Consider the following 27116-nt stretch of genomic DNA (forward strand, 5'->3'; position numbering starts at 1 on the left):
CAAACGACAGCTCTGCAAGTCACCACTGGCAGCCCCCTCTCGGGCACAACCGGCATGCGATGGCCGCGACCCCCCGCCTCCAAAATGGCGGCGCCAGCCCTACGCCTCCCTCCCTCCGCACCCGCCGCCACCTGCCGCCGCAGGCCCCGCCCCCGGCGGCGCCCATTGGCGGAGGAGGCGCCGGGCGAGCCCAGGGGGCGGGGCCTCCCGTGGCGGCGCCGTCCGCCCGTCGGGGCCGCGCCGGGGCCGGAGCCGCCGCGGGAGGGAGGGAAGGAAGGAGGGAGGCAGCGGGAGCGCGGGCGCTATGGCCGAGAGGTGCGACGTGGTCGTGGTGGGCGGCGGCATCTCAGGTGGGTCCGGCGGGAAGGAGCCGCGGGCGCGGGGCGGTGTCGCCCGCAGGTGCCTCGGGCGGGCGCGCGCGCGCGCCGAGCCCCGATGGGGCAGTCGGGCTGCCCGAGACGCGTCTGGGTGGCCCGGGCTGAGTGTCGCCGTGAGCACCGCGATTTATTTGTTTCGTTCTCCCCCCTTTCGGTTCTAACACTCTGCATCCTTAGCGCTCCCGTACTTCCGACGGGAGCCTCAGGCTGGCAAGGGACGTAGGGTCTTATTTCTGCAGCCTTGTGCCAAGGCGACAGGTTGCAAAGGGATGTTTTAAGCCCCAGCATGTGGCCTGTCTAGCGTGAGCTTAAGTACAGAGAAGCATGAAATGCAGCGAGTGAGATAGCTAATTGCCAAGTTTTTAGGTCCTCATCCAGCACATGTGGATCTAATGCCGTGGTTCGGTTCGCAGCAACCAGCTGCCGGGCTCGAAGCATTGCACAGCACGGCAAACTGCTGCTTTTAGCTTAATCCGAGCTAAAATGCCACAGTGCATGCCTAGAAAGCTCCTTATCTCGCCCTCATGCACGTTGTTCCGAGGCGGATGTCCCCAAATATATGTAGGTTTTGTGTGTGTGACTTTGACGTGCCAAATAGTTGGGTTTTGGCCGCTGGTAGTTGGGAGTTACGCAGCACGAAAGCTCTTGTGATAAATGTTGTTCTCGGGAGTGTGTAGTGAGTATGTACACATCTCCCCAAACTGCACGCAAATAACTCAAAACGTGGTACAAAACAGGGGCTTGTTTTCCTTTTTATGTGCTTTTAGTTTCCACTAAAATTTTATGCTTACTTATACATAATCCTCGATTTCTGTTTGAACGATGTGTTAAGGTGTGTGCAAGCAAGTTTGGTGATACGCAACGTGCGCTGAACAGAGTAATATGTTAGTTTTAGTGGCCTTTTTCCAGCTCTTCTTAGGTGATTTAGAGAGGGTTATTTCCATAGACAGCCCCTTGGCAACGTTTCCTAAGGATGATAGCAAACTGCTGAGTACATGCTACTAATTATGAAGTGTTTCAAGTGTGTTAAGCTGTTAGTCAAAATTAATCATTAGTATTTTGTAAAACAGTTGATGGTGAACACAGTTTTAGGGCTAATTTTTAACTTGCACCTTGTTTCACAGTGAAAATTGATTACAGAAAATCAGTTGCCAGCAATTTCCTAATCCTGCTTCCTAAGTGGAAAAGTTCCCAGTATCACGGTTTTGTACAACTGCAGTGCTACAAGTTCCATCTGTTTGATTAGCTGGGAGTCAAAGGGTTGAGTGCAACAGCTTTTAATAAACCCTCATTTTTCACTGGTGCTGTGGGAGTGTTTTCATGTCAAGCCTGCACAGCCTTCGTGTGTTTTCTCTGAAAGAGAGCTTACAACAGAAGCCAAAAAGCAGCACTAAAGGGCAGGAGGCTTTGCCCTTTATTAAGGTAGGGTAAGGTGGTACGGGGTTGTTGAGAACCAATTTTCTGTTTATTTTCTTCTACATCAGTTCATCTCCAAAGCAGTCTGGTTTCATGGCTTGGTGACTTCACTCCTGCTCTCGCATAGAGAGGAATATTGAAAGACATCAATATTCTTTTTGGTGCATTAACTCCTCTCTCCAGTCATTTTCCTTTAGCTAATGTACCCCATGCATGATTCATCTTTGTCTGCTATTCTTGCACTTATTTGTAAACCACTCGCTTTGAAGTCCGTTGATAAACCTCTGTTTCTGTGTCTTCTTACTCTAAGTGCTCTGTCAGCCGTACCAGTCTGTTCTCCTCCGAGATCTGTTCTCCTGTTCACTGTAAAAATTAGCATGAGTTTTAAAATGGGTCACTTCATGGAGACCAGCTTTGGTTTTGCCCCTGATTTGATGTTCATTCCTTCAAAAGTCACTGTTTCTGAGCTGCCGCAGGGGCAGCTGAGTAGGTTTTTGATGCTCCTGCCTTCGGGTGAGGAAGGCATCAGTAAGCACACTGATGCAGAACAGCAGAATGCTCTCATAATCCTCAAAGTTTCCTTGAGTTAGTGCTCACAGGCCTTGGCAAAGAAGCTGAACGTGGCAGAAACAAAAGAGTTGCTGTGCTGAAGTGCTGTGCTGAATCTTCCAAACCTGACTGGATGCCGCCCTGTGCCCCATGCTCTGGGTGTCCCTGCTGGAGCAGGAAGGTTGGACCAGATGATCTCTAGAGGCCCCTTCCAACCTCAACCACCCTGTGATTCTGTGGGAATAGGCATCTGGCAGAGATGAAATTTAATTATTTCTGCTACTTGTTTAGGTAAACACAACTGCACATTTGCAGTGCTCTAAACCCCTCTGTCAGTTGCTCTGTCCATCTTTTATCCTTTTTATTTAATTAATAGGATCTAAAATTTAGAGATTAAGAAGTCTGATAAAAGCACTATGGACGGGTTCTGAACCTGTATTAGGTACTGCCCTTTGTTGAAAGTGAAGACTTTTCTACCCTACATCTTTCACTGATTCATTTTAAGAGTCTTGTGTTGCAGTTTTGTTAAAAAGCAGAGAATAAAACTACAGAGCTGGATAGTTCGTGTGTTGGGTAATGAAGCTGCTCAAAGTTAATCTGCGGTGATTTATTCTAAGTCTAAAAAACAGTCTGTGGCTCGTCATATGAGGATTGCAGGTCATCTTTTAATATAGATGATAAAACAGGGTAGAAAGTTCTACTCCTATGGGTAGAACTTGTACCAAAGACCTTAAAATAATTGTGAATGGTATAGATTAAAAAAAAAATAATTGAAGAAAGTTTCCCAAATTAAAAATGCATATTTGAAAGCACTTGGCAATAGCTCATATGTATAGCATGTCTGGTACTAAAAACATTTAGATGAGAAGGCAAAATAGTTTTTCGTAGAGTTAAAACTGCACAGAGATGGAAAAAAATATGAGAACAGTATGGAGTAGGTCAGCTGACTTGCTTATCATCTTCATTTATGAGATGCTGGTGACAAGAATTTTCTCAAAATGAAATCTTGGAACCTGTTCAGATGTTTCTTTTAAAAACTTCCCGTGCATGTTCTCAAAGCTGTTTTCCTGTCTCTGCTTTTGCCATGGAGACCTCTTTCCTTTATTTGTTTTAAAAGAAGTTATCAGATTTTAAGCTGGTGTGTTGTCGGTGTCCTGTTTAAGAAGTTTTGCTTAAATAGTTGGTGCACAGATTTTTTGATGACAAAATTTTTAATGACAAAATCTGACTTTCTTTCCTGAAGGGGTAAGCTTTTATTATTGTTATTATTACTTAAAAAGTTAAATATTATCTCAGGTACATTCAGTGTTTTTCAGTGAACACATAATCTGACCTGTTCCTTTAAGTTTAGAACCAAATATTACTTTAAGGCAAAAGTTTCCTACTGAAACGCTGGGTTTCTAAAATATTCACGTGCTTGTTCTAGTCTTATTGAGAAACCAGTGTGCTCTATCCTTTTTTTTTTTTTTTTTTAAGCGTCCTTACATAACATTGTCTTGCTGTGAACCAATTACAATTTATGTTGTAGTTTTGGATGTTACCCACAGGAACTTGAGGAAGAACTTCCTTCCTGTGAGGGTGCCAGAGCCCTGGCACAGGCTGCCCAGGGAGGCTGTGGAGTCTCCTTCTCTGGAGATCTTCCCAACCCGCCTGGATGCCGCCCTGTGCCCCGTGCTCTGGGTGTCCCTGCTGGAGCAGGGGGTTGGACTAGATGATCTCTAGAGGTCCCTTCCAACCTCAACCATTCTGTGACTCTGTGATTATCTGAAAATGTTCAGTCAGTTTTAAAAGCCTGAGGCAGACAGCAGGTTTTTTTTCCAAAGACACTTATCTCATGTTGCAAGAGAAGTAAACATGAATTAATTAAACAGGGAGGATTATTCAGCTGTCTCTTCTGTTTGCTACTTGATAACTAGTGTTGTAATATTCCTCTTTTAAAAAGACACGCTTTGCCCAATGGGAAACTATTTTTGCAGAAAGGTTCCAGTCTTATACATGATACCCATTTGATTAAAAATACCAGCAAAAGTGAAATAACTATGGATGTATTGAGCCCATTTGCAGGAGGATTGTGGCCCTCCTGCAGTGTGGTTGATGGTCTCCACTCTGGTATCCACCAAAGAGAATCCAGGACATTTCCAACATCATTTGATACAAGGAATCTCTGTGTTCACATCTTCTTTGTTCTCCATCTCAATCATCAGAGGGTTCTTCCTTTTGTAATCAACTACTTGCATGGCAGTTGCAAAGGCACAGTAAGTAGTTAGGTGAAGTCTGCCATTTGACTCCTTTTATTTATTTATTTATTTATTTATTTTGCGATAATGTTGTCAAATTTGCTTAATCATTAGGAAGTAATAGTATGGAGAAAATCTTTTGTGTCAGTTCAAAAAATGTGAAAGCACCTTGAAAGGGGGAAAGAAGGCAAGTTGGCACAGTGAATCTATGTGCAAAGGTTTCTTAGATAGCTATGATGGCAACAACTTCTGGAGGACCCGAATATGGGTGTAGTTGATGTTAATGTCATGCACTGCCAAGTGCACAAATTTTTCTTATCTGCACTGTTGAACTGCATGCTCGGAACAAGTAAGATTAGGCACAAAAGAGGGTGAAAATTCTTTGTAAGGAAGTTCTGTCTATTGGTCACATGAGCTCCCATTTGCAACAATACTGTTAGTTGAGTAGATTGTTGGAGTCTGTCTTGATACTAGCCCAGGATCTAGTTGCACTCGAAATGGCAAGACGGCTTCATTTACATTAGTTTCTTAGCTCACATCATGTGCGGACCTTGGAGCAGATCTGCTGGCTGAGCCTACGTACTGCTCTGTAGTCCCAGCCACTGGTGGGATGCTCAGCCTATAGGACAAGGCAAGACCGAGTCTGGAGTGAAGCCCCTATATGCACACAGTATGGATGCTGGCTATTCAGCTGTTCTGCCCTGCAGATCTTCCCCTCTTGTTCTGTGCTAACTGCTACCAGATACACTGCAGACATGCTTCCTTGGGATTAGGTTTAGTTTCGTAGAACACAGGTGGTAACGTGGAAGAGTAGTGTTTGAGTTTTGTGCTTGCCTTCCACTATGGTGCAGTACTTTGCTTTACCATGCTGACCACACGGGCACTTCCATCGCAAGCCTCTATGCTTTTTTCCCCCTTCTTGTCTAGTTTCATTTTTCCCCCCTTTTTCTCATAATGTCAATGGATTGTCAAAAGGTCAGGTTCTTATGAATTCTGATTTACTCATTTACTTGGTTCCATCAAGAACAAAAATTAATTTTATAGACACACAATCCAGCATATTTTCCCTCTAGTGACTCTCAGTCTCCAGTAACCATCAAAAGTTAATCATCACAGGGGTAGAACCGCAGGTCAAATAGTGGTCCCCACTGTTCCTGAGGCTGTGAGGAGCAGCCATAGGGCATTTGAGCAGGCTCCATAGGGCAGTTGTTCAGGCCATCTAACCTCATCTCAGAACTTCACAAGGTCCAAAAGGCAGCTGGTGAATGGAGTGGCCTTACCAAAAGTTGGACAACTGTGGCAAAAAGCCAAGCAGGGTGTTTGCCACAGCTGTGCAGATGTAGAGCCTGAGCAATGCGGGTTTGCACAGCCTTGGTGGTTCCAGAAGTAAACTTGCACTGCTTCAGTATCATCAGCCAGCAGAGCTTGTTCTGTGTTTACATATCTTACCCAGAAGCTAATGACAAGTTAGATCTTGTGCATAGTTTAGTCAAATGAGAAGTTTCTTCTACTTTATAAGTTTAGAGTGTACTTCATACCACTTTGTATCTACTTCATGCTGGATTGTATATAAACAACCTGGGTGATTTTGGTGTACACTTCCCACCAGCACAGTTTGCTTCTGTAGAGTCAACCTGACAGCAGAAGGCAAGATAGTTCCATCGTCCATTCACACAGCAAGACTAGTTTGCCTTTGTGTTGTTTCTCCTTTCTGTAGCAGCTATTTCACAGAATACAGTGGTGAGTTTTATTTTGGCTATAAAAGTTTACTAAGTGACTAAGTGATGGCATGTTGAGCCACAAACTGCTTTTTTGGCTTTTTGTTTTGTTTTACTTTGCAAAGCATATATCCTGATGTACTTGCAAAGCACTCAGTTGTACTGCTTCTGAAATCATTTGTAATTCGATTGGGTTTCAATTCCTAAAAGAAATTTCATTCATCTCATTGTATGTTCAATCATTTAATTTTTATATAGCCATCTCTGGAGGTAACATGATTTTTCTTCTGAACTGATAATGTATTTCATCCTATGTCAAATATTAAGGTTATTGCTACTGTATGAAATGTTTTGCTAGAATATAATTGTTCATCTATTTAATAATTAATACACAGTCTAATAATTAATAATCAGTCTAACTAGACTGATTTACCTACAGACTGAGTTACATTTAAGGGTTATAGTTTTTTAATCTTGGCATAATCCTTATTAAGGGACATTTTCACCAATTTCTGTGATCAGCAGGAGGGTAGCATTGTATCTTGGGATTTAAACGATAAACGTCTAGTTTCATTTTTAAATGCCATTGTATTCTTATTGGTCATAGAAATTATTATATCAAAATTTAAAGCACTTAGTAGGGAATTTGCTTGGCAAATTGGAGCAGATTTAGTCAAGTCACATGTAAAGACATTTCAACAGTTCAGCACGTGCGAAGGTAGCGAAAGACTGAAACCTCATTCCTTCAACAACATTTGGCAAATGTTTGTGGTGGGTCCGCAAAGACAGGACACCCCTCTCTGTCCTGTCAGTTCAAACACCTTGCTTGACAGGCATGTCACCATCAAGACCCTTAACTGTATGTTTTTTTCTGCAAACCATTATTTTGATCAGTTTATGGGGTCAATGCCGTAAGGGAACAGGAAATGAACAGTAGGTATCAGATCTCAGTTGCTCATATCTTGAGTTCTGGATAAGTTCTCCCCAAAGGAGAAGCTGGGATGTGCCTGCCAAGCCATAGTTGAGTCGTGGTCTCTCAAGAAGCAGGGATAACATTGCTTATGTGTTTGCCTAGAATAAGGAAAGGCCTGGGACAGTGTTGGTGATCATCTCAGGAAGAAAAGGTAGCCCAATCTGGAAGGTTTGGGATCTCCTGAGTTACTTTTATTAACTGGGGGATTTTGCAAAAGACGTCATAAAAATGCCGAACTTTAGCACTGGTGTTTCTAACTGTGTTATGCTGGAAAGATTACAAAAAGGGAACTTGGTTGATTTTAGGATTTTTAGTGTTTATGGGTGTTGTTGTAGGTAAGAACCAGGAATGCACAATGTAACACCTAGCCTAAATGTGAGAGATAAACATGTTCTCTGCCACAAGAAATTTACCACTTAAATATTAGATAGATAATGAAATATGTATGTAGCAGGAACATATATAGAGTGTAAAGTGGCACTGGCCTGGCTAATAGACAGTGGATTTTCTGTACTCAAGAGTCCCTGAGTAGAAGGCTAGCAGTATGACTAATTTGCTTCTGCTTTTGGTAAAGTTAGCCTTATTTTAAATCTCCTATTTCCCAAGTAGAATTCATTTCAGTGAATAACTTTGAGTTAATACTATGCTGTCTTGCTTGCCCTTACCATCTAATCTCAGCTTTGTCCAGTCTGTGTGCATGGCAGTAAACTGAAGTCTGTCTGGAGCTCATTAGAATCTCTTGTCACCTTGCTGTTAAAATGAGTAGCTTGTAATGGTGACTGCTCCTTGACGTTTCTTCTTTCAAGTGGTTAAAAAGTCCCCTGAAGTTTTAATTAATTTGAAACCTGCCTATCATGCAGACATTTCTTTCCAACTATGCTACTCAACCTCATCCATCATGTTGCTCGGTTATTAATATGTAATTCAACTGGGAGTGAGACAAAAGAGATGCCTTTGTAAACTCCTGCCTCCCAGCCAACTGATCTTTACGTATGAATTAGACCATCAAGATACAACACTCAGTGTAGTCTATTTGGTTGACTGCTCACAGCAACAGCTGATCAAGCAGGCGGTTCACCCTGGACATCCTCATTACTGTGGAAGCTTGCATGTAGACTTGTAGCTTGAGATCCCTGTCTGGAGTGCATTAAATATTACAGCAGGGCACCTCTTCTGCTGCAATATGGATTCATTTTTATAGGGCTAGCTTACTGAAAGGCTAAGTCAATACTGTATGTTGATGCTAAATACTGAGTACAAATGAGGAAAGAAAAAGACATATGTTCGTTATTTTACACCTTGGATGATTCCTTCCCGTATGCTTTCTTCACCTTGTTTTTTACAGATTGTAGCATGATGTAAAACAGATGGAAAATAGACTGACTAATATACCATTTCATGCCTGCACTAGGAGATGAAAAGAATGAAGTTATTTGAAAATCTTTTTTTTTTTTTTTTTTTTTTTCAGTGTTTATCTTCTCTGCTTTTCTGGTTAGCTTTGGTATCCCAGCTCACTTGACTACTTATCTCAGCTGGGCAATAGTTCATCCCGAGTTGGCCTTTAAAAAAAGGAAATGCTCCCTTGGAATGTAAGCAAAGAGCTCCCTGGCATGTATAGCAGTTATGCAGAGAAGTAGCAGGATTCATCTTCATTATTCTAATCGTTCAAATCGTTAAAACACAAATACAAGTTCATAAAGCTTGCAGGGCTCTGTGTTGTGTGTGTATGGTTATCTAAACCTGTACATATGTTGCTTAATTACGTCAATGGCATCACAAAGTCACTGATCACTGTTTGCTGGATATTTGGAAGTGACATCAAGACATGCTTTGTCATCATGCACAGCTCTATGGTTGCTAGATGACAACTGGGTGGGAAAAAGTAGATGAAAATGAAGCAAAGCTTTAATTGAACAGCTGAGGGATGGAGGCAGGGTTGCTGAGCTGGGGATTTTGCTAACTTCCCTGAGAAGTGGGTCTCGGGTATATGCCTGTGAGTCACCAGTTACTGAGAAATCTGAGATCAGCTACGCCTCTTTGATGCCAAGATACAAGAGTGACAGTTTGTATTTTGTAATTTCAGATCTTTTCTCTGATCATCTGTTTTGAGCTTTTACCTTTGTCCTTAGGAGAGAGAAAACAAACCATCAGAAAGGAATTCTTTGCTTGAAAACATGCAAGACTTATCAGAGCAAGCTAGCATTTCTTTTCTGAGGCAACTGCTGCAGAATTGTGTGGAATTCTCCAAGTTTAGCTTAGTCCTTTTTTTCACCATGTCTGTATGAAAGCGAAACTTCTTTCATAGGTGCTTTGGCTGTCACTTTATGTGCTTTTGAATCTCTTCATCATAGTGATGCCTAAAAGGATGCTTTTGGTCAGCTACTGTCCTAGCATCTCAGCCCAACGGGGCCGGGTTGGGCCTGTGCACACAGTGCTCAGCGACGTGCTGTAGGGTATGGAATCACAGAATCGTTATGGTTGGAAAAGACCTTCAAGATGATCGAGACCAACCATAAACCAATCCCCACCATGGCTGCTAAACCACGTCCTTAAGTGCCTCACCCACACATTTCCTGAGCACTCCTGGCAATGGTGACTCCACCATTCCCTGGGCAGCCTGTAGCAGTGCTTGACCACTCTTTCCATGTAAAAATTCCTCCTAATGTCTGAACCTGCCCTGGTGCAACTTGAGGCCTTTTCCTCTTGTCCTATCCATAGTTATTGTGGAGAAGAGACCAACCCCTGCCTTGTTAGACCCTCCTTCCAGGTAGTTGTAGAGAGCAATAAGGGCTCCCCTGAGTCTCCTCCAGACTAAACAACCCCCAGTTCCCTCACCTGCCCCTTGTAAGGTCTGTAGATACGTTTGTTCCAGGGATACCTCATCTTGCAGTTCTCTTTATCTGTTTATTTTATCTGCTTGTTATCTTTGCAGGCAGCCTGGGCTGTTGACTAGCAGAGCGAGGCCAAAGGAGGATTGAAACTGAGAGAGAAAACTACTGTATAGGTAGCAGTAGCAATAGGTTTCCAACTAAATATAAAGAAAAGTAACTGTCTTTGTTCTGCGTTTGGGTTTAAGAACTACCACTTTTCCCACTCAAAATTGTCTGGCTCTGTGTCACTTATCAGGTGCTGTGTTTGGTGCTCACATTTAGAGTGAATGATTTTATGCAGGTTTTTGGAAGTCTCTCCTGTCAGAGAGAAAAGACCACAGTAAGTTGAAGACCAGAACTAGAAATGTATGCTTATGTAAAACCGCATTAAATCACAGCGGCCGCCTTACTGACCCCTGTGGCCAGCTTACACAACCAGCTCAGATAGGAAACCTCGTTGCTTCCACTGGACAATGAAATCCTAACAGAAATAAGTGATATTTGCTTGTAGAGCCCCCTATCCTAGGCAGAAATATTATGCCCTCTGTACAAATATTTTAAGTAAATGTACATTTTAAACAGACAGGAGGACTGATAATGTCTTTCTCTGTTCCTTGGGGCTTATGCAGCTGTTACTTTTTTCTTTCAAGCTTTCTCGTGTTGTAGATGAGTATTCATTTTAATAGCATTCATTGATGCACACCAGTGCCACTTCGGAATAAGGATTTGCCCCCTTTTCTTGTGGCAGGGAAGAGTTGATGTGACCCACCTGGAGTGTGAAGAAGTTACCTGTACCTTAAAAGAATATGGATTTAAGTGGAGGGGTGAGTTAATGAGCAGCACAGTGCAGATATGGTATTGCAAGGTCTGGTTATACTTGTAGCCATTGCTCCTTACAAGTGTTACTCTCTGGAAGTCCCAGAGTAGCCTGGATACTGCAGGAGGGGACCAGGAAAGCACTGGAGCAGGACAGGTCACTGTTAGTTCTGGTTTGTGTGTTCACCAGTTTTGCCATCCTACGCCGCTCTGATGTGAACCGAGTTTCAGGCAGTGAAACTCTCATCTACCTCTGTTGCAGTGCTCCCATTATAATTCTGAGCATGTCCCTTGAAGATATAAAGGGATAGTAATCTTTGCAAGAGCAAAATCTGTTGACCTTTCTATGATGTGAGGAAAAATCCTTTTTTTTTTTTTTTTTTAAATCCTTTTTTAAAGAAAAGAACTATATCCCTGTATCCCCTGACCTCACCGAGATGCTGTCAGTATTGCTTTTTTCTTGTTCTTTTGTTTATAGCCTTTACCTGTAAGGCTTTGCAGTCATTATTGTTTCAAACCCTTCTTTCAATTAAATTTTAGCTGACTAATGGCGAGTGACAGAGGTAAAGGTGACCAGTGCCAGGCTCAATCTCTGCAAGACAGAGCAGTAATCAGATTGTGTTCGTTAAAGCAGTCAGCACTAACAAAAACAATGCTATTACATACCAGTTTCTAGCACAGTAATGCAATAAAGCAACTGTGGAAGATTTCAAAGAGAGAACCCAGTGGTTCAAAATAGCTGCTGAGAGTACAGACAAGAACATGTCTTTTCTCTGCATCTGCCCCTGCATCTCTTGTTTTACCTCGGAATCACAGTGTAATGCAAACTGTCTTGTAGTAATGGCACTTGGCTTACAGGGTGTTTTTTTTAAGGGTCTGAAAAGGAGATCAGAGAACCATGCATGTAGGCAAAAGGCTTTTTATTTGACTTTTTGAGTATCCAGGCCTAAGCAAGAGCAAGCAGATTTTTTTTTTCTATGAACTAGTTAATTTTTGAGATTGGGAATTTACATGGAAGGATTTTTTTTTTTTTTTGCCTCTCCCCCTGCCGCACCCCCCATCTCCACCACCAGTTTGCCTCCATGCCTTGGGGCATATTCCTTTTTATTTCTTACAGTTACCCTCAATCAAATATTCAGTTCTCCTGAATCAGTTATTCTTGCAAGTTCTTCTGTAGTGTTAATAGTTATATTTTCTTTTACTGTATACAGTACAGAAATTTAGTCACATTCATTCATTTGCTGTGCACATTTTGTGTGGACTTTTGAGGACTTTTTTGAGGACTTTTGTCAGATATGACAGGTAATGATTACTATATGAAGACATCTAATAGTGAGAGAAGTTGTGGTCCCGCAGCAGTGGTGCCAACTTCTGTAACTTTGTGTAGGTTTCAAGTTTTCTTGTTTTTTTCTTCCTTGACATTTTACTTGCTTCAGTTTTGTGATATTTGCGAGGCTGTTATTGAGAAAAGAAACAAAATTTCTGGCCCCTCTGATTGGAGAGAGACTTGTTCTCAAAACCAGTAAGACCAATACAAATCTTGAAGTTTCTAAAGTAGCAGGTGGTCTCGCTGAGGATTTTTGGATGCTGGTATTTGGAAATAACTTGGAGTCATTTACTTTAGTGCCCTTGAACTCAACCAGTGTTTATTTATACAGGACGACATCACCTGTAATCTTTCCTGGTTTTGACCATTAGTCTTGTAAAAGATTCTGTTCTATCCCACAGTTTCTCCATTAGTCCCAGCAGAGAGAGCTGTGCTTGCTCAATAGACTGAGTTAACTATGCCATTTCCAAAGCGCGTTTTAAGATAAATCCTCATATTGAACCTCGTAGTAGTTTTATTTCCTGCCATGGACCTCATCTGAAATTCTCAGGCTCAAATTCCCCGTCTTTTTCTTTATTGCTTCTGGCTGCTTTGCCAGCAGATTCCAGTAAAGGAGAAGCTGTTATCTGGCATCTTTGCTGGTAGTGTCTTAGACTTGGTTGAGGAGGTTGAGAGCAAGGAAGGAGTCCTTAAGAAACGTAGCAGAATGCTACTTTTTTAACATGTATTTTAGAGCGGCCTCTGCTTGCTCGGGCATATTTGAACTTTAAACAAGCTACCTGGAGGGCTGATTGCAAAGCAGCTGCTGCTTCTATGAAAACGGTGCAAAAAGCTAGAGCTAAAATGTGTTTTGCCATGGGATTTACTGATAGCAATGATGCTGGGTCAGATATGACTGTGTTGTGGAGCTCGAGGATGAAAATCAGCTGTATGTTCTTTGGAAGTTGGTAAGATTAATGACATTTATTTTTGATGATGGCATTAGGTAGCTGAGTGAAGGGAATTGAGACTAAACTGGTGTGGTTTAACCCAGAAAGAAAATATTGGGTACACTGGTAAAAGCAGTAAAGGTTTACTATGGGATGAGATAAGAACAGAGCCCCAGCAGTACCAATGTAGGTTTATTGGAACTATCATGGAAGATTATTTAAGCAGTGATTCTCTTAAGTGTAGTTGGCTGTTTCTCATCTATGTGTACGATCAGTGGTTGTATGCAGGGCCTGTGTCTGACACCTATAGTGAATATTCAGATTCCCTGGAACTCTGCTGTCTGGTACTTTGTAAACACAGGTGTATTGGTAAGAAAGAAAAGGAAAAATAAAGGGAACAGAGAGAGAAAGCAACAAAGGACAGGAAAAAAAGAAAGAAAGGGAAGGGAAATACTGTTTAATTTTAAGGATCTGAGGAAATCAGATGTGACTCCTGTAGGTAGGTGAGCATGCAAAATCAGCTTTTCAAATCTTCCAGTACAAATAGAGCATAAATATGATTTCAGCCTTTCTTCCTGCTCAACACAAAATTTTACTTTTGACAGAGGAGCTATTAAATTTATAAAATAAAAAAATCATTACAGCCATTTTAGGAAGTAGTACATGTATTGCAGAGGCTTAGATGATTTTCTGTTCTCTCTCTCCCCTCCGCCTCATCATTTGGAGATTATTTTTATAATAACAATATATATATAATATATAAAGTAATATATATATAATATGTTATATATTTATAATAATTTTATATGGCCTCGAAGTGAGGCCATAATCATGGCGGGAGGGGACATGGTAAAATAGCAGATGAAGCAGAGAAGGTAGATAAGGAACTGCAGGAATGCATTAAAAATTACTAGAGCTGTACCTTCATCATCTACTTCCTCTGTGATACCACCTTGTCTTTTATGTATTGCAAGGGCTTTAGCTTGAGGATGAAATAAAGTCCTGTTAGACTTGCTGACTGCTGTTGCATATTGATCGTCTAGCCATCCAGAGTATGACAGAGATATGCCATGAATAGTAATAATAACTGCATGGAAGGAGAATTGAGTGTCATTTAGAAAATGATCAGACACACAACTTGCAGTCATGGCTTTTCCAGTGACAATTTGATGGAAATACTATAGTTAAAGGGCATTTCAGTAAATTTTGTGGCTCTAAATAGAATCAGACTGGTGTTACAAAACTTGGATCTGTTTTTAAAACTGTTCTTAAAAGCGTGTTTTTAAAAAGTCTGCTGTGTTTGACTCTAGGGCTTCCATAAAACACTGGGATCGAATGATAAAAACATGGTTGTAGTTCAGGGCTTGGATTCTGCCCTAATGCAGAAGTTCAAGATTATCTCAATTAAAGAAAAAATCTTAACTGTTCTCTTGACATCAGAAAGCTGGGAAGGTTGGGAGCGTAATATGTTGGTCTTATGTATATGGACACACACATACGCATACATACATAGCTGTATAATGGTTATAATGAAGAAATATCGAACAGGAAAATAGAGATTTGAATTAAAGATAAAGAAAATAATAACGTTGATGATTACATGTGAGCAAGAGTTGTGTGAATGCCAAGTGCTGCATGAAGGAGAAGCAATTTTCACGTTTGGATCTTGCGTCGTAGGATTCTCAGGGAGGCAAAATCTCTTCCCCGGATCTTGGAGTTGGATTGAGATACCAGGTTGCTATGGTAACCTAGGAAGGATTGCCTGGTTTAGCGTCTTCTCAGCACCACAGCGTTCCCAGGATGAGGCTGCAAATAAGGCCTGTCATCTTTCCCTCTGTGTTGTTTCCTTTAGTTGTCTATGAACTGATGGTCTAAGAGAAACCCCAGGCAAGGCCTCTTAACTGTGTTTTCCACTGTACTTGTGGTTGCCTGCAGCCCCTTGAATCAAGCTTTCCCACAAAGGAAGCTAGACCAAATCCTTGTCCTCTCAGTGGTGGCAAAAATAGCCGAGCCTTATCTTTTAGTTCAAATCTGATTCTGTTTACGCGTTTCAGGGTGTGGAGGAGAAAGTGTCCCTTCGGCAAAACTGTGAAAATGGAGGTAGTAACAGCACTAGTCACGTTTTTGCATGAACTTGATATTTGAGTGTGGTTGTTTGTCCTGCCCTTCTGCAGTGGAGACAAGTTAAAGGTTGGCCTTTTGTTAGTGACTTGTGAGAGAATGATAGGTAAGCTGAGGGCAGCGCTGGAACACATAAACCTTTGAAGGGTCCTTGACTCCTCAGGATGAGATTTCATATCAAGCATGGTGGATTTTTCTTGATGCTGTCTAACAGGTTTTGTGCATGCTCAATAATTAGGAATAAGTGATCTGCATTCATCCAGAGAAGCTGCTCTGGCTCTTGCTCAGAAATAACATACAGTTTGGATGAGTTTCCTGCAGTCATCTTTCTTAATTTCTTAAGAGCAAACCTAAATCACACATCCCAGACTGTTCTGACATCCATCTCCTTTTTAATATGTTTTTGTTGCTGTTTGTGACAGCTTATCTGTCTTGGCCTCAGTGCTTCCTTCCACAGTGTGCAGTCCTCTCAGTATTATGATAGGAGCAGCCCATGTGCCCAGAGGTGGCTCGGAGCAGAGCCCTGCTCCAGGTTGCACAGGTAAGGGACATGGCAGCATTTGCTGTGGCACCGCCTTGGTTCCAAATACGTAAAATATCCAAAGATACCAAAATTCCTAAGTGTGTTATTGCACAGTTATTGTACCTCGGGTAGCAGTTTTGCCTTCATCGTGTACTGTGCATTTTTTTTCTTTGTGCCATCTGTCCCTCTTGAGCTTCAGCCTCTGATTCTTCCCCCTCTTTCTCCAGTTCTTTATGTTTGACTTCTCCTGTGGTGATGAGGGAGGGCAGCTAAAGGCTGGCAGGGTCCCCCACCTTTGTCTGCAGAATTTCTCCAGCAAAACTTTGGAGCAGAGCAGAGTTAGTACCTATAGGTGGACTATGAGCCTTTGAAAAGGAGTTGTGAGATGGTGCTTGGTTTGGGAGCCCTGGGGACTTGTGCCACAGAGACAGATATCTACCTTTGCAGAGACATAGTCTGATGAGAGATGAGCATAGGACAGAAAGATATCACTGAATAGGGGAGGAGAGGAGCTCTGTCCTCATCCCCAGTACTGATTTTTCTGGATCTGCATCAGAAAGACCGGAATGTTATCCCTCTCTAACAGGCACATCTGAACATATAGATGATAGAAGATAGCACTTGTCCAGCAAATACTAATTTTAAAGAAATAATAGGGGCTTGAGGGGTAGGTGGAATAGAATGGATGAAAGATGTATAAAGATGCACAGGGCAGTATCTGGATTGACTACTGTGCAAATTAGCTGTTTCCCTTGAATGTAAAAATCTATACTTTTACAAGCTCCTCTGTTCAGCTTGTAGAAATATCCCTCCTTTGTTCCTAGCTGTACTATAGTTGAAATGTTTATTCATCAGGTTATATAAAAGCAAGTCAAATCTCATATTCCTTAATCAGTGCTTTTAACTGTGTATTAATTAACTGACTAGTGAATGCCTATCATCATGATAAGCCAAAAGAAACCTGCCCTTAAATATTGGTTTAGAGCAACACAATATTTTTACTGGAGGGAGAGGGAGGTTGCCTGTATTCCCTCTCTTGTTTAAAAGTTGTTGGAAATTCTGGCCCATGTTTGCACACCACTGTTGTTTTCTGTAGTCTTTTCTTGCTTGGCATCATGAAGTATTTGTGAGGGTAGTCAAGGCAACTGAGCCAACCAGATCTCCTTGCAAAATAATTTCCTTTATAAGGAAGTATGGAAAGACCATATCAGTGTTGTTACTGTTTTCTCTCCTGACAGATACTTAAGTGGAAAAAAATAAGATAAACACATGAAGTTAGAGGAAAGAAGCATGATACTGTAATATTTTGATAGAAATACCTAGTGCTTTTCTTCAGAAAAATGTCAGTGTCTTTTAGGAAGATAGGTCTGTACCATTGTGTCTTTTTACAGATGGGAAAACACGAAGCAGGCTCACTACAGTGCTGGGAACAGGACCTGGTTCTCCTTCCCAAACCACTAGTTAATCCACTAGGATGTTCTGTGGCGCCTTTAATAATTCTGATGAGCATTTTCTACCTATCTATGATTACTGTCTGGGGTTGCTATATAAGGGCTATGTTTTCCTATTTAATATTTGTGGCTGCCTTTTGCTAGGAACAATCTCCTTTGACTTTGACATCTCATACGCAATGAGATGTGTATGAAGAAAATGGGTGGGGAATTAAGCTTTTTGGGGAGTATATTTACCCATATTTTTACTACTTATTGCCACTCAGGTGCACACAGTTTGTATTTTCTAAGTTGGATCATTTGTCCTTCAGGAAAGCAAATCTGCCCCCTGGGTTTGTAAGAGCTTTGCCAATGCTCTCTAAAATGTTGACATTTGAAAACTAGATACCTAGAGCAAGTTTCAGGAAAACTTCTGAAATGTAGAACCTAAATTTTGACCTAATAAAACTTTACTGCCTCCTCTTTCTCTTGGGGCTATAAAAGATGACATGCTGAATTTAGAGGATGTAAAGCTGTCCTCCCCAGACTCTCTGTGTGGCTGGATAACTGTCAACAGATGCCATTTTATGCATCAGAAGAGTAGAGCATGAGATGCAAAAGGTTCTCAACACATATAAAACTTGCCAACTAACTGTTTTAATATATGGCTTTATTTATATGTGGTAAGTTTTTTGTTTTTTTTTTTCTCATTTCTCCTCCACAGATACTTCATATGAAAAATTTGTGGTCTGGGTAGATATCTGGCTGAGGTTATGTGTCAGCTCACACAGCTTGTGGAGTGTCTGTACAGAAATATCCCTGAATTAGTTTTCTTTTTACCATTTAGGTCTCTCAGCAGCCAAACTGCTGACCGAGTGGGGCTTGAATGTGGTGCTACTGGAAGCCAATGACAGGGTTGGGGGAAGAACTTTCACTCTAAGGGTAATTACCAAATTTATTCATTTTTATTTTTATTTACATATATATGTCTGTGTATATGTATGCTGGAGTACCTTCTTGAAGGAAAATTTCCAGAGCACTAGCACATGGGGAGTTTCCTTTACTGTACAAGTAGGGGAAGTCTAGCATGATGATGGGGGAAGAAAATTTCCATGTGATCTGCATGTTCTGTAGTCATTGGTCTTTTCCTCTGGGAAGGAGAACATGATTAGTTTCAAAACCGTGTCCTTGGGAGACGCACCAGAAAAGCCTCTGTTTAAAAAACACCCATAAGGTGAGTGGGCTGTAAAGCCTCTTAAGCTGATTTATTACAAGCCTTGTAAGGCAAAACATAGGATAGAGGTAGGGGGAAGGTGGTTGGGGACTTCAATCAACTTTTTTCCCCTGTTACTTCTTCCTTTTGCCTTACTGTGACCCAGGAGACCCTCTTCTATTCTTTCTGTTAGAAAATCTCACCTATGCTACTTCCTTTAATATTCCATTTTGAACCAGTCATTGGGAAGATCCCTCACTGAGCAAGATCTCTGTGATTCTGTATTTCTTTCCGTGCCTCTCGAGCTGTCCTCTATAGTGTCTGTTAGTTGGGCCGCTGCTAAGTCACAGCCTCCAAGTGGCAATGAGCTCTGTCACAAAATGTTGGCAGTGGCCATTTCAAAGCTCCAACAGAACAATGTGGGGAGGGAAGAGGGGCAGAAATCAGGGCCAAAAGAGCATTTCACTTGAAGAATTCCTCTGGATTGCTCATTTCATTCATGTGCTATTTGCAAAGGTCAAATTATAATTTTTTAAATCTTTTTTCTTTCTTCCTTTTGTGTATGTTGTATGTGATGATAAACTAGAATAAGCAAGTTAAATATGTGGACCTGGGTGGAGCGTATGTGGGACCAACACAAAATCGTCTTCTGCGGTTGTCTAAAGAGCTGGGAATAGAGACATATAAAGTGAATGAAGTTGAGCACCTGATACACCATGTCAAGGTAAGATGTTGTCTCTTAACCATGCTGCTGTAGGCAGGTTATATTGATCTCCTTCCTTATTGTTTTGCAACAATGTTACAGTGAAGTATGCCAATTTAATTAAGTATGTATCGTCTGAATTTCTCAGAGGAGAATAAATGTATGGGCAGTAAAGAGCTCATCCAAATTTATCCATGTGTATATATGCATGTCTGTGTATTTCTTGCAAACACATCCTGGTAACTTATGCTTTTGTTCAGGTTACAGCTCATACTTAAAAACTCTCAGAAAGCTTCCGTGTGTCTCAACCATACAACCATTACTATTCTATACTATATCATCTGCCTGAGGTGTCTGAAGTCTTCTTGCCTAGTCTTGGTAGCTGGGATATCTGGAATCAAGGCGAAGATTTCTCAGGCTGGGCTTCCTAAATTGGTGACAATTATTAGCCTGGCTGAAGTAAATATGGCAAGTTAAATCTATTTTGCAGATGGGCAAACTAACCTGCAGTGTAGCAAAAGGCACTGCTACAGGAACTGCAGAGGACACCGAGATTCAGTGTTCTTGCACTTGTCTGGGTCTAGTCCTGGACTGTTCAGGATCTCAAACTGGAAATCTGTGGCAAAGCTGATTTTCTCAGTCTTCATACTGTGCTTTACTCAAAAGAGCACACTTTCTCTTTCCCAGTTATAGAGCAGTGTTGAACTCCCATAGAAGACAAACCATCTATGTTAGCTTTGTGGAACTGAACATGGAGATTCATTACATGTATTGTACAAGGACTGGCAAAATATATGTCAGATAGCAGTTGGTGTTTAATCCAAGTTTAAAGGAAATATTGGCAGATTTAAATAGTAGCAGTAAGAGAGAAATCGTGTTCTGTCATATGCTTTCCAACTTTTTTTTTGTTCCCATTAAACTGTTAACGGAAAGTATGTTTCAAACAAGGTTGTTACGAAGACTATCAACAATTTTCCCTTTGTAGTAGGACTGATAGGTACATCCCATCCGTTAAGTATGCCAGTGGTGTCACCCATGAAGCCAAATTTTCTATTTTGCGCTGAGTTTTCACAATCTCCTTGTTGCAAGTAAGAAGGACATGCCATGAGGGTAACTTTTAGCGAGGAATATTGACGTGACCAGTCTTGATGACCAACTTTCAGGACAACCTTACTGACCTAGCATAAGGGACTACAAATGCTGCCAGAACTCACAGAAAGAAGCTTGATATTGCCAAATTTGAAGCGAGTGTACATCTGTCATCAGCAACCATAACGAGTTTGGCTGTTACAAGAACTGCGTTGTGCTATTGCTGTGCTGACTGAAATGGTCTATTGTTTTCCAAACGGCTTTTAGACTGAGAACAGTGTGGTACAAAAGTAGAGGCTCAGACTCTTATCAAGCGTAATCTGGATTTCCCTGACCACAAATGTTCTCTTTCATGAGTTGCTTGAGGTAGGTCAGGTTGCTTAGAGCCTTTTAGCATCATCTATGGATTTCTTTTAGCCCTGGACTGGGAATGCTGGAGTGCATCAAGACTTTCAGCCTTCCTCATTGCCCAGCACTGACAGGACTTGTTGAAATTCAAGGACATAATCCTATACTCACCCCTTGCACACCTCTGCTGGTGTGAGCGGGCATACCATGGATTTGTTTGTGTGTTGGTGGTGGAAAGGGTCTTGAATTGGGAGGGTAAGACTTTCCTCCAGCTTGTGATAGGGCCAGCAGACTCCCTGCAGACATTAGGACACCTGTCAGGAGAACCTATATAATTGTATGATGGAGAATTGCACCGAGAAATTCAGATATGGAGGAATACCCTTCTCCAGGGAGACATTCAGGCAATCCAAGCTTTAGAGAGGGCGGGAGGAGAGTGGCCACTCTAGCTAGTGCCTGCACTCATGGGTTGAAAAGACCCAGAAGCAGCAGTGAGGAAGGCAGAGGACCGAGGCTCACTCCAGTACTCACATGCTTGGGTTAAGACCTCCTGACAGAGCCTTGTAGGAGGCAGGTGGTATCCTCACATGTGCCAAGTGGATGGGTGTATTGGGCAATTTGGTGCAGGCAAGTTGGCTTTGTCTAAGTGTTGTCAAGAGTATGTGAGACTGGCCCTCTGCCTAACACAGAATTATGGAAAAATTGTCTTTGGTGAGGGGTCTAATCCAAACCAGGCTCAGAGCAGACTGGCCCTTTTAGTTAGGTTAGGTTGCTCAGGGCCATGTCCAGCCAAGTGCTGAAAGTCTCCAGAGACACTGGTAATTTCTGTGGAGAGCCAAGGCAAGCTGAAGTGCTCCTAGGGCATCTGCAGGTTAAATGCAGGCAGAGTTGCAGGCTCAGGCTCCTAGCATGGCTGCCTGTGAGCATGCACCTGAAGAGAGGTATCCAGGACTCTCTGGCAGAGTATTGGCATGGTATTTCTTAGAGTAGCTAAGGAATTCAAAAATGAGCATTATACATCATATAGTAGACACACGTGCTGTTCTGTGGCCAAATCAGCGTAGTGCTCTTTGGCCTTTTGCATTCAGTGCAGCTGTAAGACATTCCTAACAGGTCTTTGTGTCTCAGCCCTGTGGCTTGCCCATGCTTTCCCTACCATACTTCACAAGCATTTTAAGTGCCTAGGCCTGACTAGACAACAGAAATTCTTATGTGTTCCCTGCAATCTAAGCAATACTCTCAAAATGTAACTCACATTTTATAAGCCAGATTCCAAGGTATCCAAAGGTCTGCCTGCTCTGAGTGAATCTGAATTCACTTACTGACCCTAACCTTTGTGACTCCAGCCAAATCTAATTAAATTCTAGACTACAAATCCTCGGTGAACCTAGAGAGGCAAGGAAACTTAAAGGTTTTATTTCTTCTCATATTATGCTATCAGGCATCACAGTGCATCTTGTAAAATCAACTGCTGTTTTTGCATATACCCAAGGGCAAAATCAAGCCTTTCATAGTTAATTAAATTCATTTTAGAGACTTTTTAATACAAGTAATATATGCAGGTTCTTTGTACTACAAAATGAAAAGAACGCATTTTGTTGCTCTGTATGTGGGTTTCTGCTAATTAGGCTTTACTGATTTGATTGGGTTCTGTGTGTTTTCCTCTTTAATCTTCTTTAATGCCAGGTTCCGTTGTGAGATTCTTTTTTGTCTTGCTTATATAGGTAGTGGTATCTTCACAGAAAATTGAAATTATATTTTTCTGCATAACACTTCTGCTTTTCCTACACTTGTTAAACAGTCCTTTTCATGGTCTTTGAAAAGAGATTAGTATGTTCCTTTCATTTGTGTAAATGCTCATTCATAAGCCTCAGTGAGAAAATTAGTATAGCTCTGCAAATAGTATTTCGTATGCTAATTGCTGCCTGAACACCATCACTTTTGAATAGTGTAACTAAAAGCAGGTTCATAAATCCAGATTTAAGAAACCAAATCAGAAGTATCTGAGTTTTTAAAGTCTCTTTGCATTGTTCCCATTGAACCAGTGAGCAGATGTTAAACATGCACTAAAATCAGTTAACATTTTTAGCTACCTGAGAGGATTCAAGATCCTGGATTAGATGGGTAGATTTGCACATTTCAACTTTTGGCTTTCATTTCACTTGCCAAAATGACAGCTTCTGTGTTAGAATAAATAAAAGTATGTATAATTCAGGCATTTTCTGCAGTTCTTGCAGGACTTGATTTCTTCATATACAGTAGTGAGTAACTTGGTTTCTTCATAGTCAGTAGCGAGTGTCTACCTTTTTCCTGACTATGAGGCCGACTGGACTCTCTTGGATCCCATTTTCCTTGATGCAAAGCTTGCAAAGAAAACCTGTCAGCACAAGGCTTCACTTAAAGGCTGCATTAGACCAATGGAACTTGTTTCTCAAAACCCAGTCACTAGTCTTCATAGGTTCCCTACTGCCATTGACTGTATATTTGTTGTCACTTACAGGCATCTTTTTTTTCCCAACAAAACTTTCTGTGCGCTAGTATCCTGATCCTTCCTGGAGTTTCTATGGGTTATAGTGGTGATGCTATAAAGTTGTTATAACACGTATTCCTTTTAAGTTCTGTGTTGTCTCACTGCAGTTTTCTGGCAGTGCTAGCAACTATTAGCTCGTTTGACAAAGTGAGCTGCACCTGGAAGCGCATATGTGGCGATAATGAACAAAAGTCCTGCTGGCTACTTCCTTAGCAGCAGAAGGCAGTCTGTGGAAAAAAATCCATACGTACTTGGGATCTTCGAAGTCAAAATGCCAAGTGAAATGTAAAGCACCCTCTCCCTAGTCCCTAGAGGTTTCCTTTTTGACAGAAAGTTGCTGATTCCCCATTCCCACCATTAGGTTCTTCATAAGGGGATGGAGTTTCCTTATATCTGTCTGCAGCATTATATTATCTGTCTGCATCTGTCTGAGTGTATATGTCATGTCTTCTTAGCTTTGGTAAGTGTACACATCCTGGGTGCTCTTGACAGTTCTAACATGAACCCAGTCTACAGCACATCCCTGAAGATATTCTGCTGATAGATGGTGTACATTTAATCTTATATACACCATGCTTTTAACTAGAACCACAAATCTGCACAAATATTATAAGGCCTACAATATCTATCTACAATAGATCTCTGGTAATAAAAAAACAAAAACATGTTACACCCCTCCTGAATGTCATTCATTTTCAGGACTATTGCATTTATTAAAATGCAGTTTGCTGTGTTCTTTTTCATATATAAAAATTGTGATGTCCCTGTTACAGTGGGATTTAATTAGAAGCAGGATAAATGTTTACTGCATCTGAAAGTATGCAATGTACTCATGAGTATTCTGTGGTTTCAGTGCTCTAAGGCTAATCAATATGGTTTAGTTAAGTCTTTGACCTGCTTTGCAATTCTAAGTCTAGTATCTCTTGGCATAGTGTATAGCATAAAAGCTTAAATGGATTTTGAATGACTGGATGGAATTGCTTTCATTTTTCTTTTTATATCTTAATTAGAGTGCATTCAGAGAAAGAAAAGTATATAAGACTTAGTTTCCATCAGTGTTAAGTGAGATGAAATGCCATCATATCCTTTGTCTTTTCCTCTGTTAACAATCTCTAAGAAAGAACTTAGAGCCAAGAACGGCCCGTCTGAATCTTTAAAAAGCTGATTGTTATCCATGTCATGTCATGAAAAAGAAGCCAGATAAGTTGAAAGGCACTTAGATTATAACAAGAACTCTGTAGTTTTGTGTGTTATTACTGTAATGCAGATCTATGTTGCTTCAACTCTTCCCCAGAGAGAAGGTGCAGGCGTTCCTGTGACAAAACACCATGTCATTCATCACTCTCACTGATATCTTCAAAAGAGATCCTGAGGATTTAACAGGCAGAGAGAGAGGAAAAGATCTTCCAAACTCCCACAAGAGATGTTCTCCATGCTGTGAATGAACAGCAGGCACTGACAGGAACATGGGGAAGGCTGATCTTGTTCTCTCTCATCTGACCTGCCCTGTAAAAAAAGGGGCATCTTTCCTTCTCTGTGGCAGCCAGCTGGAGGTGGTTGAAATAGGGAAGTTTGTAATTAGGCCTTATTAATGCGAAAAAATAATAATGTTTGCATAACAACAGTCAAAAAGGGGAAAGTTTGTGTACAGCCAATCTGCAAAGTGATAACTGTCCAAAAAAAAAAAAAAAAAAAGGTTCCCAATATGTGTGTATTCTTTCAGTAAAATTTACAGGAAGTCTGGCAGCTGAGACCTAATGGCAACATGAAGATGAAATAAAGAAGTATGAATTTCTTAATTAAAGCTAATCAGAAAGAAACTTCCCAATCTTAACCCATCCAGACCACAAGGTCCCTTTCCTAGGAGATAAGGATAAGGAGTTATTGTAGCTACATTTCCACATAGCTTATTTATTTCAGTCTGCTGGGAGCAAAGTTTCAGTGGCATTTGATTGTAAGAACTGGTTGCGTTTTGTTTGTTTATTTTCCATTGAGAAGTTGATTGAGGTCTGCAGAAAAACAGAATTAGATAAGTGTTGATTTCAAAGGGGAACAGAGGACTATAGGGTTTCATAGATTGTTGTAAAATTCTGTATCAGGTATCATTTTTAGGCAGCAAATCTAGGAACATGGAGTATCCAAGAAGCAAAACTGTGATCTCACAAGTGTCTTCTGCTTTAAGTACATTTTTCTAGCTTGTGCGCCTGGTAATACGATCTGTGCACAGGGAGCTTATTTTGAAAGTTTCCTCCTCCTCCCCCCCCATCCCATTTAGCTGCGTTTTATTTTAAGGTGAACTCTTGAAATACAAAATATATATATTTTTTTAATACACTTTATTGGCAAGTTGTGTTCAGCCACATATAGGCCCAGATTCAAACAGTATTCAGGACTGTGATCTCTTGAAATCCGTGCTGCTTAGACATCTGAATGCTTTTTGCAGAGCTATCTGTTAATGTCAGAAAACAATGAAAAACAGTTCTGGTAGGGAGAAGATTCCAAGTGCTAATGAGCTCTTCCCACCTGCTTGGTAGTAATAATTACGTTATTTTTTTAAATACAAAACTGAATCACATGTAACTGAAATTCCTTCAATTTTGCTTTCTCTTCTAGGATATCCGTCAGTATAGTAAGTAGCTAAACATAGGAGCTCCTAAACGGTTTCTAATATAGGAGAAATTCTAGCTCAAGATTTCCTATCTCCTCTTCCCCTGGAGGAAATAAAATAATGCAAAATACCCTGGCAACACGGTTACAGTTTTCTAAGTAGAACCACTGCTCTGTCTCAGCTGCTGTAGGTATTATTTGGGAAGGCTAATTGCCATGTCTTACTGAGAATTACGATTACTTAAGAGACTGGCTCCTAAAGACACCCATTTTTAGATCTTATTGGTAAGAAAACCAAAAGCAGCACAGTTTTCTACAGTCTGCGGGTGAGAAACTGAATATTTGAGATAGGTACTGTGATGTGACTCTCTGCTATTTCTCTTTTTCCTCATAGCTCACTTTGTATCTTATTGTTTCTGTACTTTTATGAGTAGCATTATTAGGATTTTAAGTTTGAGAGAGCAAGGGATGTGATGTTCCTGTGCTGGGATTCAGCAGAGGGCACTACGTGCCTACAAACCCACGTAATTATGCATTAATGTGTAGCATGACATCTTGGTGAAATTAGAATCTGTTATTCAAAGGTTTAGACAGTTTAGCTAAGGGAATATCAGTGCTCATTCAGTGATGCTGCAAATTCATTACACTGCTCAGTTTCTTAGAATGAAAGCAGATTATATATATAAGAGGCTTATACCATGCTCTAAAATATATAGCGAATCATTGGCACAGACAGCTTCAATTTGTGTGTTTAGGTGAGTGTGAAGTTGTCTTATGCTTTGAAAATCAAATTTTCTTGTGAGGTCCTCATGTGAGGTGAGATACTAATTACTTTTCCTGAAGGAACTAGACTGGCTTCCCAAGCTCTGGGGCGGATTCTCAGTTGACTATTATTCTATTGTCATGCTGTATGTTTTTCTCCCCTCTAATAACCTCTTTCTTATATCAGCTTGGCCTGAGACACAGCTGATATAGGAAATTTATTTCTATACGACTTGTTGTACAAGTCTACTGTAGCTAAACCAAACATAGTTTGGCATGACATCTTCAAAACATATGAATGAGGGAAAAAAAAAAAAAAGAGAATTGTAATATTCCTGATGTCTTATACTATATTCCTCTCTTCCTTGTTTGTTTATTTCTCTTTTAGGTTACATGAATTTGCTTCCTGCAGTTTCAGTTGCTTCAGTGTGTTTTGTCCCTTACTGTAAGCAGCCTGAGCCCTGTCCAGTAGCAGGTTGAACTGTAGCTTTTGACACTGGTGTTACGTTTTGGGAAGCATTAAAAGTATCATCATGAATCCAAAATCTGCGTATGCCCAGTATTAAATACTACCGAGC

General features: G+C 41.0%; 1 protein-coding gene across 1 annotated transcript in view; it reads left to right on the plus strand.

Annotated features, from left to right (window-relative positions):
- Nucleotides 1-304: 304 nt before the first annotated feature.
- The window catches only part of LOC112951344 (amine oxidase [flavin-containing] B-like), a 45362-nt gene continuing 18550 nt past the window's right edge, over nucleotides 305-27116 (plus strand). The window contains exons 1-3 of the mRNA XM_026044007.1: nucleotides 305-350; nucleotides 18134-18228; nucleotides 19086-19223. Of these exons, the coding sequence (XP_025899792.1) occupies nucleotides 305-350; nucleotides 18134-18228; nucleotides 19086-19223 (279 nt within the window). The remainder of the gene's footprint in view (nucleotides 351-18133; nucleotides 18229-19085; nucleotides 19224-27116) is intronic.

This window comes from Nothoprocta perdicaria, unplaced genomic scaffold (assembly GCF_003342845.1).
Source record: "Nothoprocta perdicaria isolate Ctin4 unplaced genomic scaffold, notPer1 scaffold_346, whole genome shotgun sequence".
NCBI classification, from domain to species: domain Eukaryota; kingdom Metazoa; phylum Chordata; class Aves; order Tinamiformes; family Tinamidae; genus Nothoprocta; species Nothoprocta perdicaria.